This window comes from Periophthalmus magnuspinnatus, chromosome 4, assembly GCF_009829125.3.
Source record: "Periophthalmus magnuspinnatus isolate fPerMag1 chromosome 4, fPerMag1.2.pri, whole genome shotgun sequence".
Classification (NCBI taxonomy): Eukaryota; Metazoa; Chordata; class Actinopteri; order Gobiiformes; family Gobiidae; genus Periophthalmus; species Periophthalmus magnuspinnatus.
In genome coordinates, this window is record NC_047129.1 from 28681786 (window position 1) to 28695451 (window position 13666).

The window sequence follows — 13666 nt, forward strand, 5'->3', positions numbered from 1 at the left end:
GTAGACCTCTCCAGTAAAACAACCAAGCATACCACTTACCTTTGGAAATTACGATTACACAATTAGAATTTGATTAATTGCACAGCCCTAGCACCAAGTAACAGCTTTCTCCCTCAGATCAATTCAGTTTCAGTGGCACCAGCAGAACATATACAGTTGTTTGTATGTTGGACCAGATTGGCGTGTGCATGACCTCATATGCACAGTTGGTTAATCCCTGGTAGAGGACTTTTGATGGCATGCACTCTCCACACTACGACCTTATGGCTGTAGCATGGTAAAACAGACCCGGCGCTTAATCCTTGGTGACATAATCATATATTTGTGGCATCTTTCACTCAGACATCTTTCAAATGGCACACAGCTCTGAAATGGCTCTCCCAGGCCACTGCACTGACAGGATTTTGGCTTCTGCCGAACAGTTAATGACAATAAATCTCCTCCCAGCCAAGTATGATATAAGTTAGTTATGAAAGTGACAATAATATTAAAGGTTCACCATGTAACTTTTCTCCGTGGACATGTTATTGCTTTGCCCGAAAGGTTCTACAATACGGCATTAAACTGAATTACGTGTTTATTTGGATGTATTCCTCTGCAGGTGTTCTTTTGCCTTGAAGAACATGTTTTCCTACTGTGAGTGGGGTCACCTTGCTACAGATGTGACGTGTAACTCGGAACCTGTTTGTCTTTAAAGGAGATAGCTTAATGCCATACTTTGGAACATTCCAGGCAAGCAATAGCGGCTCCATGACGAGGATCAGGTGGCTGATCCTCCATCTGAAAAGTTACAGTGCTCCTTTAAAACACTTTGCCTCAGATTTGTGAGTGTTGCCATGATGGTAACATTTCAAACTCAATTCTGAAACAAAGAAGAGGCACCTTTTGTGATTTTTATTTTGTTTCAATTCTTGGTTTGACACTAGTTTTAGTATTAAGCAGTGTACACTAGTAGTTCTTCATAATCATACTCGCAAAGTAACATCATCTTGGGCTGTATCTAAAGTAAAAATATATATGAAATAAACAGGCCCTAAATAAAATTAAAGTTCGGTTTCACATTATTCACTGCCTGTTTCACTGCCGTCATAATGCTGCTTCAGGTTTCTGAACATTTACAATCTTTTTATGGTGTTCTGTTTTTAGTATGTTATCCACTAATTATGTGACGTCACTTCTCTAACCAGCAACTAAGGAATGAATCCTTTAATTTGTTGCTAACTTTTGGTTTGGCTTACGTTGATGTGGTGTCCCCCCTCAGTGTCTTGCAGTTTCCTGTTACCACGGTTACAAGTAATATTATTTAGCTGCACAGGCTTCTTTACCAATCAGAAAAGAAAAAAAATCCACATGCTGTTTTATTTTTATTTTGGTCACAAGATTTGTAGAATATCAAGATTTTTACTAGATACTTATTGTAATAGGCAACATTTTGAGGGCTTTTCACCGTCTAAAAAACAGGATATTTGTTTTTAAATTGTTAATTACTATGGTAACAGTCCTAATTTTTCATCATTCTGAAACCCATGAATACCTGCAGACCAAAATTCACTTGTTTTCTTTATGAATATGACTTAAACCTCTTCTCTTTCAACACATACCATGTTTTAGAGCAGTGGTTCTAAACCTTTCTCTTGCATAACCCCAAAGCATTGTCTCACACTCTTAATAATAAATCTTTTGGACACTCAAAGACGCTTTACAAACAATAACAAATCAGTAGAAGACGACCGTGGAAATCATGGGGGGGGAATGCCAGATTGAACAGATGAGTTTTTAGTAGCGATTTGAAGAGCTCTAACGAGTCTGAGTCCCAGAAAGCGAAGACTCAGTCCCCTATAGTCTGGTACTTTGTCATGATGAGGGGGTGAGGAGGACGCTGTCGGCTGATCTGAGGGGGCAGATGGGACAGTGCTGATGGAGGAGGTCAGTGAAATGGGGAGGGGCCAGGAGAGACTTGTAGGTGATGGGGAGGACCTTGTATTGGATGTGGTATTTTACAGGGAGCCAGTGGAGTTGAGACTTGAATACCCCATACATCGTGTAACTGTCTTTTTTTTAGTATTATTACAATAAAAACGTATCTATTTTCTTGTTTTAATTATATTTTACAGGCTTAATAATGTTTCTGTAGGATGTATCTGGACTAGTATACACAGACTAGGTTGAATGCTAAATTGCTCGACTACGATATCAATGATGATTAGCTGTGATGAATCCATTGTGTTGTTTTAACTCTCACTCTGTGCTGCGTTTAAGATGTGTTGTACAGTAGTGGACTTTTCACCAGTGGCAGGGAGCAGACAGGATGTTATTACTTTATCGATTGTCTGCCCTGGCCCTCTGCCTCAAGCTCGCGTTGGAAACTCTCCCTCTTTTTCAGAGTGCAGCAGTGTTAATGTTGGCTATTCCCCCGTGCCTGGTGGAGACATGAGTGTAGATATATACACGCCTGGAGTCAGTACCGTCGTAGTAACGGTTGACGGGGGGGAGGAGAGGCCAGCAGGGCGGACAGGAGAGGGCCCTTCTGCGGTCGCGGTCTATGTCCGGGGCAGCTGACCACTCACACAGCACTTTATATCAAACATTGGCCAAAGGATTAAAGGTTTAGTATAGGGCGGAACGATTTGGGGGAAAATACTGTGATAATTGCTGTGTGATTGTGATTAGATTTGCGATTTATGTCTTAAAAAGTTCACATTTTAAACACGTCCAGAAGAACTGACAAACTGAAACTAACACAAGTTATCACACTCGGCCACGCGCTCGTCTCATGGACGTTACTGCTGTGCCTGGAATGTTTCACTATATGGTATAAACATATCTATGACACATATATTTACAGGATTTTTTATTGGAAGAAACAATACATGAAGACGTCACCTGCTTGTTGATATGGAAGTGGATAAGGTTTATGCCTGACAATGGAACATTCCCTTCAAAACATAAATATATCAGCGGTGTCAGTAAGAATTCAGGCTTTCCACCAGAAAACTGATTATTTATTCATTACATTTTTGAGTTACAACTGTTCTATGCAAGTTTGTCTAGAAAGTTTTCAGTGGTGCAGTGGGCTGTAAGTTTGCTTTACAACCAGAGGCTAATCAGTTCAAACCTCGACCAGTTTAGCTCTAATTTTTCATGCATTCTTGAGTAAGATGGATTTATACCTGACTTAAACCCACTTGGAAGGGCATCTAGAGTTTTGTTTTACTAAACTATACTATAATTGTAGCGCACATTTTAACTTGTAGCCTCAAATCACCAGCTCTTCTTTTGCTTGTTTACAAAAAACATGGGAAATGTGTCATTATAGGCCTGTAGAAATGCGCAATAGTAAATATATGGTATCATTTTACATAGGCTTACTCCTACCAAGGATACAACTCTAACTTTAAACTAATGCTCGTTTCAGACCACACGTCACATTTGGTCCACTGCCACAAGCTCTCACATAAACAAGCGTACAGTACAGTACAGTACACATTTCCCTGTAGCGGTTTTGCTAGTGCGACGTTAGCGGCTAAGTGCGAAGAAGCTGAGAAAACCCCAGTGTTTGGTGCAGAGTGGTTACATCAGACACGCAGCTCCGGCCTAGTCATTTCCACAGCCCATCTGCCCGAGTGGAGATGACTCTTAAGTACGCAAAGCTGCCATAAGCCTCTGTTTCCCATTCTAAGCTCTTTTAAAGGGTCCAGCGCCCGAGTACCATCTGGTTTCACCTTTTTATTATTTATTTTACATGTACTTTTTCCGGTTCCTCCTCCATTGACCTTCCCTGACCAGTGCTCAGTATGGAATGGTCGATTATGGATTTTTTTTTTTTTTTACAATATCTGACCTTTGTCTTGCTGTTGTGGCCAATAACTGATATTTGCCGATATTAAGCTTTTATAGTCGATAGCAAGTACCACAAATATACGTTGCGTTATAGTAAAGATCGCAAGCTAAAGATGCACAATGGAACTTTTCTGATGGAGGGGTTCGCTACCTACTTGTCTCCATGGTGATGTTATTGCGTTGCTTGGAATGTTCCACTGTATGGCACTTAACTTATCGATTCAATAACAAGTTTTTATTGCTTAAGAAATCCATTGAAAAACATGCAGTTATACAGTGAGCAGGGTCGCCTTTCCTCAGATCTGACCTGTAACTTGCCCTGGTGTCAACTGCTGTCTCAATGAAGGCAAGTTTAATGCCATACAGAGGAGTATTCCAAGCAATAACGTCTCCATGGAAAAGTTAAATAGTGAACCTTTAACTTTTTGCTTTTTCGATTTTTGGTATAAAATCATTTGTTGCACGATTGTGTAAATATAAGCTATATTTTACTCTCAAATCTGTTGCCCTGAGAACAAACTGGGAACAGCACTGGGGATAATAACAGTGCCAAATATCGGCAAAACGTTGTTCCGATATCACCGATAGCCCATAGTACTTAGCCTCTTTACATCTCCAGCTTTGAGTGGGCTCCTCCTCCTCCTGGATCGGTCACAAGTCTTCCACCCACAGTCTCTGCTGGCTCCTGTTCAACTGTTTCGCTCTTGCATCACAGGAATCTTCCCACATTGCACACTCACATCTCCGAAGCTTTGTACTCACTGTCGCAATTTGTTGTTTTTTTTTTTTTTTATAGGTGTAATTTGTTATTGAAAAACATGCCGCATATGACATAACAAAACAATAAAATGGAAGTTTCTGTTGAAGCCAATTGTTGTATTGTTGGTTTAATTTGAACTGTCCCAGTTTATTTTTACTGTAATTACTGTAATTTTTTTGTTTTTGTTTTTTTGGCTAATTTTATATCGAAAAACACACTGCACATAACATGGTAAAACATTGCAATCTGGAACTTTCTGATGAAGCCAGTTATTTTATCATCACACTTTCTTTTTGAGGCTATGTTTCTGGCATTGGTTTGTTATGGGATTGTTAATTATATATGTAAATATTAAATTTTTAGGGTCTATCATAGTTTATTTGGAAGGGCATCTGGCTCAAAATCTTTACCAACTTGAAACGATAAGAAAATTCAAATGCCATGGAAGATATCTGTACATTTACTCTGGGTTGTAACAGCAATGAATTAATAATTTATAGAATTATGAAAAAAAATATCTTTTCATTACTGCTGTGTTGTGTTTTGCATAATTTACACATGAACTATCAAACTAACATGAAAAGGTAGCCATTGACTAGCCATTTGACAACACTTGTGACCTGGTGCAGATAGTAAGATTAGCCTTAAGTGGCTGTTTGTTTAGCCCTCCCCGGGTTTGTTTTCAAGCGAAGTGGTTTAATCAGATTACACATGTGAGGTTTGCAAAGCTTGGCCACGGATATAATGAATAGCTGTATATGTGGAGTTAACCTTATCCGCAACCCTTATTAAACATCTAAAACTAGCATCGCACATGTGTTCATATTAGCCTGACTGAGCCACTGTTAGCCACCATTAGCCTCTGTACTGTTGTCTGTCTTATAAATAAAGGAACAAAATTGGCCTGAGCCTTGTTGGCTAACTAACAAACACATTTTGCTTAAAGTCCGTTCAAAGTTGATTAAAATGTCTCCTAAATCGTATAATACCTTTCTAGATTTGTTTGAGAGCCAAGTTGTTTAAGTTAATATCTACAGCTAGACAAAACGTTGGTTATGTTTAAAATGCAATTATATAGTATACCAGGGGTATCAAACTCATTTTCACCGAGGGCCACATCAACAAAATGGTTGCTCTCAAAGGGGCAGATGTAACTGTAAGATAAATGTTACTAAGTTTTAATCTTGTTAATTAACCGTTTCTATATTTATTACTTATTCAAGTTACAAATATTGCATACGGATTTGTATAGATAGAAAAAAAATGGCTGTTTAACTGTGTATCTCCAGATAAACTGACATTTAAGACAGTCATACCTTTTAATTTACTTTGCCACGGGCCACATAAAATGACGTGGCGGGCCGAATTTGACCCACGGGCCTTGAGTTTGACATATGTGTACTATACAAAGAAATACAAATTAGCTCGATTTCAAATGTTTTGCAAATTGAAATCATTACAGATATCTATGTCATTTGGCGGTGGGGGGCCCGGCCTGGTTGCATGGTTATTTTGAGGGTCCTGGCCTAAAAGATTTGGGAACCTCTGGCTTACATGATAAAGCTGAAGTAGTTGGTTTGCTGGACAGGCACAGATATGCACCTGTTAGTTGTTTTGGTGGTAGTAGTAGTATGAATAGTAGCATTAGCAGTAGCAGTATCTTATTAACTAAAGATGAGACATTACAACAAAGTATTTTATCAAAACTATATAAACAGTAGCTCAGTTGAGTGTTTATCCACTGACCCACCTTGCCTCCGGTGTCTGAGTACACTGTTGTATGAATGTGTGTGTGAATGCGTGAGTGTTTCCCTGATGTAAAGTGCTTTGAGTGCCTTGAAGGTGGAAAAGTATATAAAAACGTGACCATTTACCATATTTTTCTAATGTTATCATCTTGTTTTTCTCTTTCAGGAACCAATAAAGTCGAGGGCACCACAGCTCCATTTGGAATATAGATTTTACAAACAGCTGGGAAACTCAGGTAAGACACTACTCATGCCGAATATTCACTCTTGCATAGTCTGTAGTCATATTGTAGGGATTATCTGATATATATTTTTTGAGTTGATACCGATATCCAGCATTTGACCTGTTGCTTTGGCTGTTAACTAATATTTGCACTGATTTCTAGCTTTTAAAATACATAGCAAGACCCACAAATGCATTTTAAGTTGAAGTAAAGTTTACAAATTAACAAAATGTGTTTATGGGATGCCGTATTTTTAGTTTAATGTCTTTTCTGTTTCTCTTTTTACTCTTGAGTCACAATAAGTGCCTAATATCTACCATTTTTTTCTATCTCGGCCTGTATCTATTTAATTTTAATCTGTTTTCTAATATCTAGTGTTTAGTATTTGCAGTTATTCTCCTAAACCCATTCACACACGCAGTTTGACCTGGGAATTTTCCTGCATTTTTCCAGAACAGAGTCATGTGTGAACAAAGCCAAAACAGATTTCCCTACTCTTTTGATTGAATGTTGTGGGATGTACGTGTGAATGGGGCTCTAGGTCCCGGATGTAAACTCCATGTTGTGTGTTGTGGTCAGATTTAGCCACACGTGCGTCCTCTTGGCTCCCTTTGCACAGAAATGTCCCTGGGCTGTGATAAGGAGGTGGGCCAATAGGGCAGTCCTCCACTATTTTTAGCTGCCTCTCCACATGCACAAGGCCATTATGGTGACTCTGCTGTCGACTCCTCCCTTTAACCACAGGACGACACTATGGCCGTCAGTGAACAGAGCCAAGAATCCTGGTGTGACCCGTTGCTCATTGTCTGCTGATGGCTCCAGTGCCTCAGGTGGAGTTTTAGTGGAGTTAGTGAGAACACCTCTGCTTTTGTGAAGGGTTTGTGAAGCTGCTCATCTTTCCTTTGGCTGAAATCACTATCTTGTTTTTGTTTTTCAATGTTCAGGCTGGATTGAATTTACTTTGTGCCACTAGAAAATCTTGCTTTTTGCTGTAGTGGTAGTGCTGGTAGTAGTAGTCGTAGTAGTCGTAGTAGTAATAATCGTAGTAGCTGTTGTAGTAAGATATGCCTTTATGCCTTTATTAGTCCCACAATGGGGAAATTCCAGTATTGCACCGCACAGTTAAAGAACAGAAGGAAAATGGTACATGCAATAAAACAGTAGTAGTAGTTGTTGTAGTAGTCGTAGTTATAATAAGCTTTCAATACAGGGTAGTGGTGGTAGTAGTCATAGCAATCGTAGTAGTCTTAGTCGTAGTAGCAGTTGTTGTTGTAGTAGTAGTAGTCATAGTAGTTGTAGTTGTTGCAGTCATAGTAATAATAAGCTTTTGATTCAGAAAGTAGTGGTGGTAGTAGTCATAGTAGTCATAGCAAGTGTAGTAGTCGTAGTAATAATAAGCTTTCGATACAGGGTAGTGACAGTAGTAGTCTTAGTCGTAGTAGCAGTTGTTGCAGTAGTAGACATAATAGTTGTAGTCGTAATAATAAGCTTTCGATTCAGAGAAGTGGTGGTAGTAGTCGTAGCAAATGTAGTTGTTGTAGTCATAGTAGTCAAAGTAGTTGTAGTCGTAATAATGATAAGCTTTCAATTCAGGGTAGTGGTGGTAGCAGTCATAGCAATTGTAGTAGTCTTAGTCATAGTAGTTGCAGTTGTAGTAATAATAAGCTTTCAATTCAGAGTAGTGGTGGTAGTAGTCATGGTAGTCATATTAGTCGTAGCAAATGTAATAGTAGTAGTCGTAATAATAAGCTTTCAATTCAGGGTAGTGGTGGTAGCAGTTGTAGTAGTCGTCGTTGTAGTTGTAGTAATAATCAACTTTCAATTCATGGCTTCTCTAGTAAAATAAATAAATAAATAAATCGCTCTCTTTACTTCTATCCATGGGTTTCAGAATGCTGAGACATTACAATCATTGCCAGAGTGATATAAACTTCAAAACAATATAGCAGATCTTTTGAATGATAAAAAAGTCTTCAAAAAGTTACATGAAGTAAAAGGAAGTTGAAACCCTTGAGTATGTTCAGAGTCACACCTGGTTAATAGGGTTGTTGTTGCAGTCTATTTGTGTCCACATATGCAGAGGACTTTCTATTGGGTGACCCCCTAAAATGGCTAACATAGCACGTTAAGCGATGGGCCAACTAGGACTGTCACGATAAATACTATATTGACTTATCACTCAGTATATAAAAGCTGGAAGAATACTTTTTGGGGCTCGATATCTCGTGTATATTTTCTTTGTGCCAGTGGCGATTTGTTTTGTAGTTTTTTCGTACTACCATAAAAAAGGAGCAATTGAGGTCGAACTAGTAACTTCTGCGTCTGACTACAAACTAGAGATTCATTGCAGCTAGACATCGACCGATATTCAGAGAAGCTGATGGTCGATAAAATCTGACGATATTTTTAGGCCGATATGCAGGGATGATTTTTATTGTTCTACCCAATTCTGTAATTAAAATATACTACAAACACACCCACAACCCCTTTTTTTTTACCACAAACCAATAAAAGATCAGTGTAATGCGAAGAGAACTGCACAAAACATAATAAGTGTTCAAATTTCGCTTTCATGGGTACTTTTAAGCAGCAAAATATATAGCTTATATGCTAAAAAGTGCCAATATCATCCCAGTATATCGGTCTATATCTAATTGCAGCCCATGTTTTTTGCAGTATTTATACATTTCGATTTTTTTTGTATAATCCTGTATTAGATTTATTGTGTCAGTGGCATAAATTAGTTTCTGTATTCATCATTTATTTTCTATATTTTGAAGTGTGATATCTGCTATCGTGACAACCCTTGGGACAACTGCCTTTTTTTAATTACCGAATAGATTGGGATATTGTGATATTATCTAATCATGAGAGACCCTGTGATTCTAAGTCTTACATTTCATACACATCAGTACTCCTCATAACCCATAGTCATCCTCACTATCATGTATCTCTGTCCTTGTCCTCCGTAGGCCTGCCACAATACATACTATACGGAGCTACTGTTCAATATATGTTAGATGGAACAATCATTTTTTTGAGATTAGTGTTTATATTTTATTAGAACAAAAAAATAACAAAAAGTTCCCCATTAGTACTGTTAGATTTGAGCTGTAGAGGCTTGAATAAAAAACTTGACTCAGTTGCAGTTCATGTTTTTTGCCACCTTATACATTTAGAATAGTTTTTTTGGTAATAATTCTGCTTTATGTGGCATTAATTAGTTTCTGTATCATTGCTTATCTATATTTTCTGAACAGATTTTGAACTACAACATATCGCTGATGGTGACAGGCCTATTCCTTCATACCACAGGACCCATAATCGGGCGAAGGATAATGGGCTGTAGTGTTTCAGACATTAAACAAGCTCCCGGTGTTATGTAGGTCAGCAGGTGGTTTAATCCCTGTTGCATAATTTTTACATCACAAAATGAGTCAGCAGAAACAAGGCACCATCATCTCCCTGACCTCACCTCACCGCCACCAGGACCAGGCTGGAGATGGGCTAAATGTGTTTTGGGGACTCAGGGGACACAGCAGACAATTATACGTTTGAAAAAGTATTATATTGGGCTTAATTAGTAGTAACGAATCATGAATCATGCTTGTCTAGACTTTTCATTATTTCACTCAACAGAAAGTTTAAAAAGTTGTTAGTTTGTTCGACATTCATTCAAGTTAAAGAAGGTTTCATAACACTTTATTTTTTATAGACAAGTAATATATCACATTTCTTGTAATTACCATACAAATTATATAGTTTGAGTTGTTTTAGATCAGGGGTGTCCAAACTTTTCTCATAAAGGGCCACATATAAAAACACTGACAAAGCTGAGGGCCGATTGAGGGAGATAGACTGGTCGCCAATACAGTGAATACTTCAAATCTGTGTTATTATTACAAGTTAGACTGAAACACTAGACCTTTATTCACACTAACATCCTCAATGGGACACATTAAATATTTGATCTGCGCTTTTTAAAGTAGATTTTCAGAAATGTACAGTAAAAAGTACTGTTTAAAGTAATATGGGCCAATTCACCTGGAAGCTTGAGGGCCAAAAAAAATTGGTCTGAGGGCCGCATTTGGCACCCGGGCCACAGTTTGGGCATGATTTAGATAAAACTTTAAAAGAGACAAATATTACACGTAACTCTTCTCATTTGTAGCTTGATAGTTAATGCTTGGTTAGTACTTTTCCAGACAGATGCCCTGGGCTCAGTTGATGATGGTGGTCAGAGAGGGCAGCCTGTCTTCCAACACTTAAGCACACACCACATTCATACCAGGCAATATGAGTGAAGTGTCTTGCTTAAGGACACAACAGCCGCTTGGTTTAGAGCCACTGCTGCCCCACTGTGGCAAGTATTAACCAGGTCCAGTATTGCTTAGCTTCTAAAATTGGGCATTGATGAGCAGTTATCGCCATAGAATTGTAAAAAAAAAATCATCTCCACACATTATTTAACTTTAAAAACTGTGTACACATTTATATTCATACTAAAAACTCCATATATCACAAAATTTGTCTTTCCTCAATAGATTCAGAATTGCCAAATCGTAATACTATTAAACAAAATATCTAAAATCAAGTTTAAAGTGTCTGTGTCAATACAATCATTCACTAGGTTGCATTCTGGCAGTGGTTTACCTGATGTCCAGCTCTGGGCCAGTGAAGATTAGATCTATTTCTGCAGAGGATCTGAGGTCATGTGACACGGGCCTGAATATGTCCGAGTGCACTGAGCTCTGCGGAGGAGCTTATCTCCACTCTGTAAATCTGCTGCCGGACACTGCTGCCGCTGTATCCTCAGCTCCCTCTGCCCCCGGACACAGTCTCCTCCTATGTGATATATCCGGAGAAATGAGTCTCTCAGGACCTGTAATATATGACCACGAAAGGATTTATTTTGCATTTATTTATTTAAGGCTATGCTCATAGGGATTCAAAATGGACTGGTCACGGTCATTATTAGTTTTTCGCGCACAAAACAAAAAACATACTGTATGGCTTTAGCATTCAGTATATGAAAGCTAGAACAGTTTATTTTGAGGCTCAGTATTTATCATCTGTACAATTTCTTTGCAGTAGTGATTAGATTTTTGCCGTTTTTATGTAAGAAGGTAAGATTTTAGCTGTAGAAGGTTGAATAAACGACTCCTGTGGCTAATTATCGGTTCATTCTGCTGTTTCTTTGTTGCAGCTCAGGCCTTTTAATGATCCTGTCTATTTAAAAATTGGTTTACTGGGTTTATTCTGCTTTGTATCAGTGGCATAAAGTAGTTTCAATATCATCGTTTATCGCAGTATTTCTCTGTGCTTCCAAATTTGTTATTGTGACAGGCCTATAATAAAACAAAACTGCAACACAGAAGGTTGACTAGGGAACGATTTTGTCTTTTATAGATCTAATTTAGTTCTTGTAGTACCTGGAAAGTCAAATGTTTTATTAGATATTCCGCGATGTTGGAGCGATGACGTCAACACATATTACACCACCTAACAGAGTTGCTGTGAAACTTGTTTTTTTTCTTTCTCTTCAATTCTCAGAGAGTGACTTCAGAGAAACTAGTCGTGTTTACATTTTGTAGTCATTCGTCATGTTTTCTGTTGTATTTAAATCTTTGCAAACAATGAATTCAAATATCAGATATAACTCTGGATGTTTTGTTTAAATTTACTTCCATCACATGTAAGTTAGTGCTAGGGCTGTTGTACCCTAAAGAAATTCTTTTTTGACTACCGACGTGTCCTTCCAATCGATTAATCAACTAAAAAGGGAGCGTGGCAAAAGCTCTCAAATCTGTTAAGCATCTCTATGAATCTGACACAAACTGGACCCAAAAGACTACACCTGTATGAGAGTTCATGCAAAAACAACTATTTATGCAAACCAAGTAATGCGAAACAACGTATTGATTTGAATCATGAGTTTAACCTGCCTTTTTTTTAACTTATAAATACCAAAAAATACCAAATCTTCAGCTAACTCACTCTTCTTTCTACTGTTATTATCTAAATAAACGTATTGATTGTTTTGCTGACACAAATTTTGGTCAACTATCAACCGATTCTGACTAAAACCCTACAGCTCTACTAGTTTCTATACAGTTCCTCAGTTGTGACATTACATTTCAAACTGCATGTAACATTTGAACCCTTGCTCTTGCGTTGTATCTTAAAGCCCCTGACATAGCTCTAGCACTTGTACACTTGGGCGTGTGGTGCTCAAGTCTTTTCAAGCCTGAATGCTGATCACATTTCAACCTCGTGTGAATATCTCCAGAGCTCTGTGCCTAATGGAAGCCCTGCTCTATAATCTAAATCTTTAATAGTCGCGGCTCTGTCTATTCCTGCCTCCTCCAGCTCTGAGCCCTCTCCACTGTGGCCCTCTCCTTTGGCATTGTTCTGTATTGTCCTCAGTTTGAGCCTCTGAGAAGAGCTGCCTATGGACACAATGGGATGTATTGTTTCTGTCAGGACGCAGGGGTCGGAGCTGTGCGAAGGATCACTCCGTAAAAGGCAAAAGCCAATTGGAATACGGTTGTATCTCTAATCTTTCCTTCCTCTCAAAAATTCTAGAACGAGTGATGGTGAAACAGCTCTGCCGCCACCTGCAGGACAATAATATATTTGAAAAATTTCAATCTGGATTCAGAGCTCACCACAGCACAGAGACTGCACTGCTTAAAGTAACAAATGACTTACTACTAGCTGCTGATAACGGGTTGGCTTCAGTCCTGGTCCTACTGGACCTCAGTGCAGCGTTTGACACCATTGATCACAACATTCTACTGCAGAGGATAGAATGTGACATCGGAATCAGAGGGACTGCCCTCAAATAGTTTAAATCCTATCTATCAGATAGGTACCAGTTTGTTAGTATAAACCAGAGCACCTCTCCCTGTTCTAAAGTAGCCTGTGGTGTTCCACAAGGATCTGTGCTTGGTCCAATCCTATTTACTCTGTATATGTTGCCATTGGGTAACATTAAAAGAAAACATGGCATTAATTTTCACTGCTATGCTGATGACACTCAGCTGTACTTATCAATGAAACCAAATCAGACTGATCAAATAGATAAACTCGGT

At 38.5% G+C, this 13666-nt stretch overlaps 1 protein-coding gene across 10 annotated transcripts in view; it reads left to right on the plus strand.

Moving 5' to 3' along the window:
• Window positions 1-13666, plus strand: part of LOC117369572 (casein kinase I) — a 59353-nt gene that overhangs the window by 23126 nt on the left and 22561 nt on the right. For all 10 annotated transcript variants that reach the window (XM_055221233.1, XM_033964828.2, XM_055221231.1 and 7 more), the window contains exon 3: window positions 6515-6584. In XM_055221233.1, the coding sequence (XP_055077208.1) occupies window positions 6515-6584 (70 nt within the window). The remainder of the gene's footprint in view (window positions 1-6514; window positions 6585-13666) is intronic.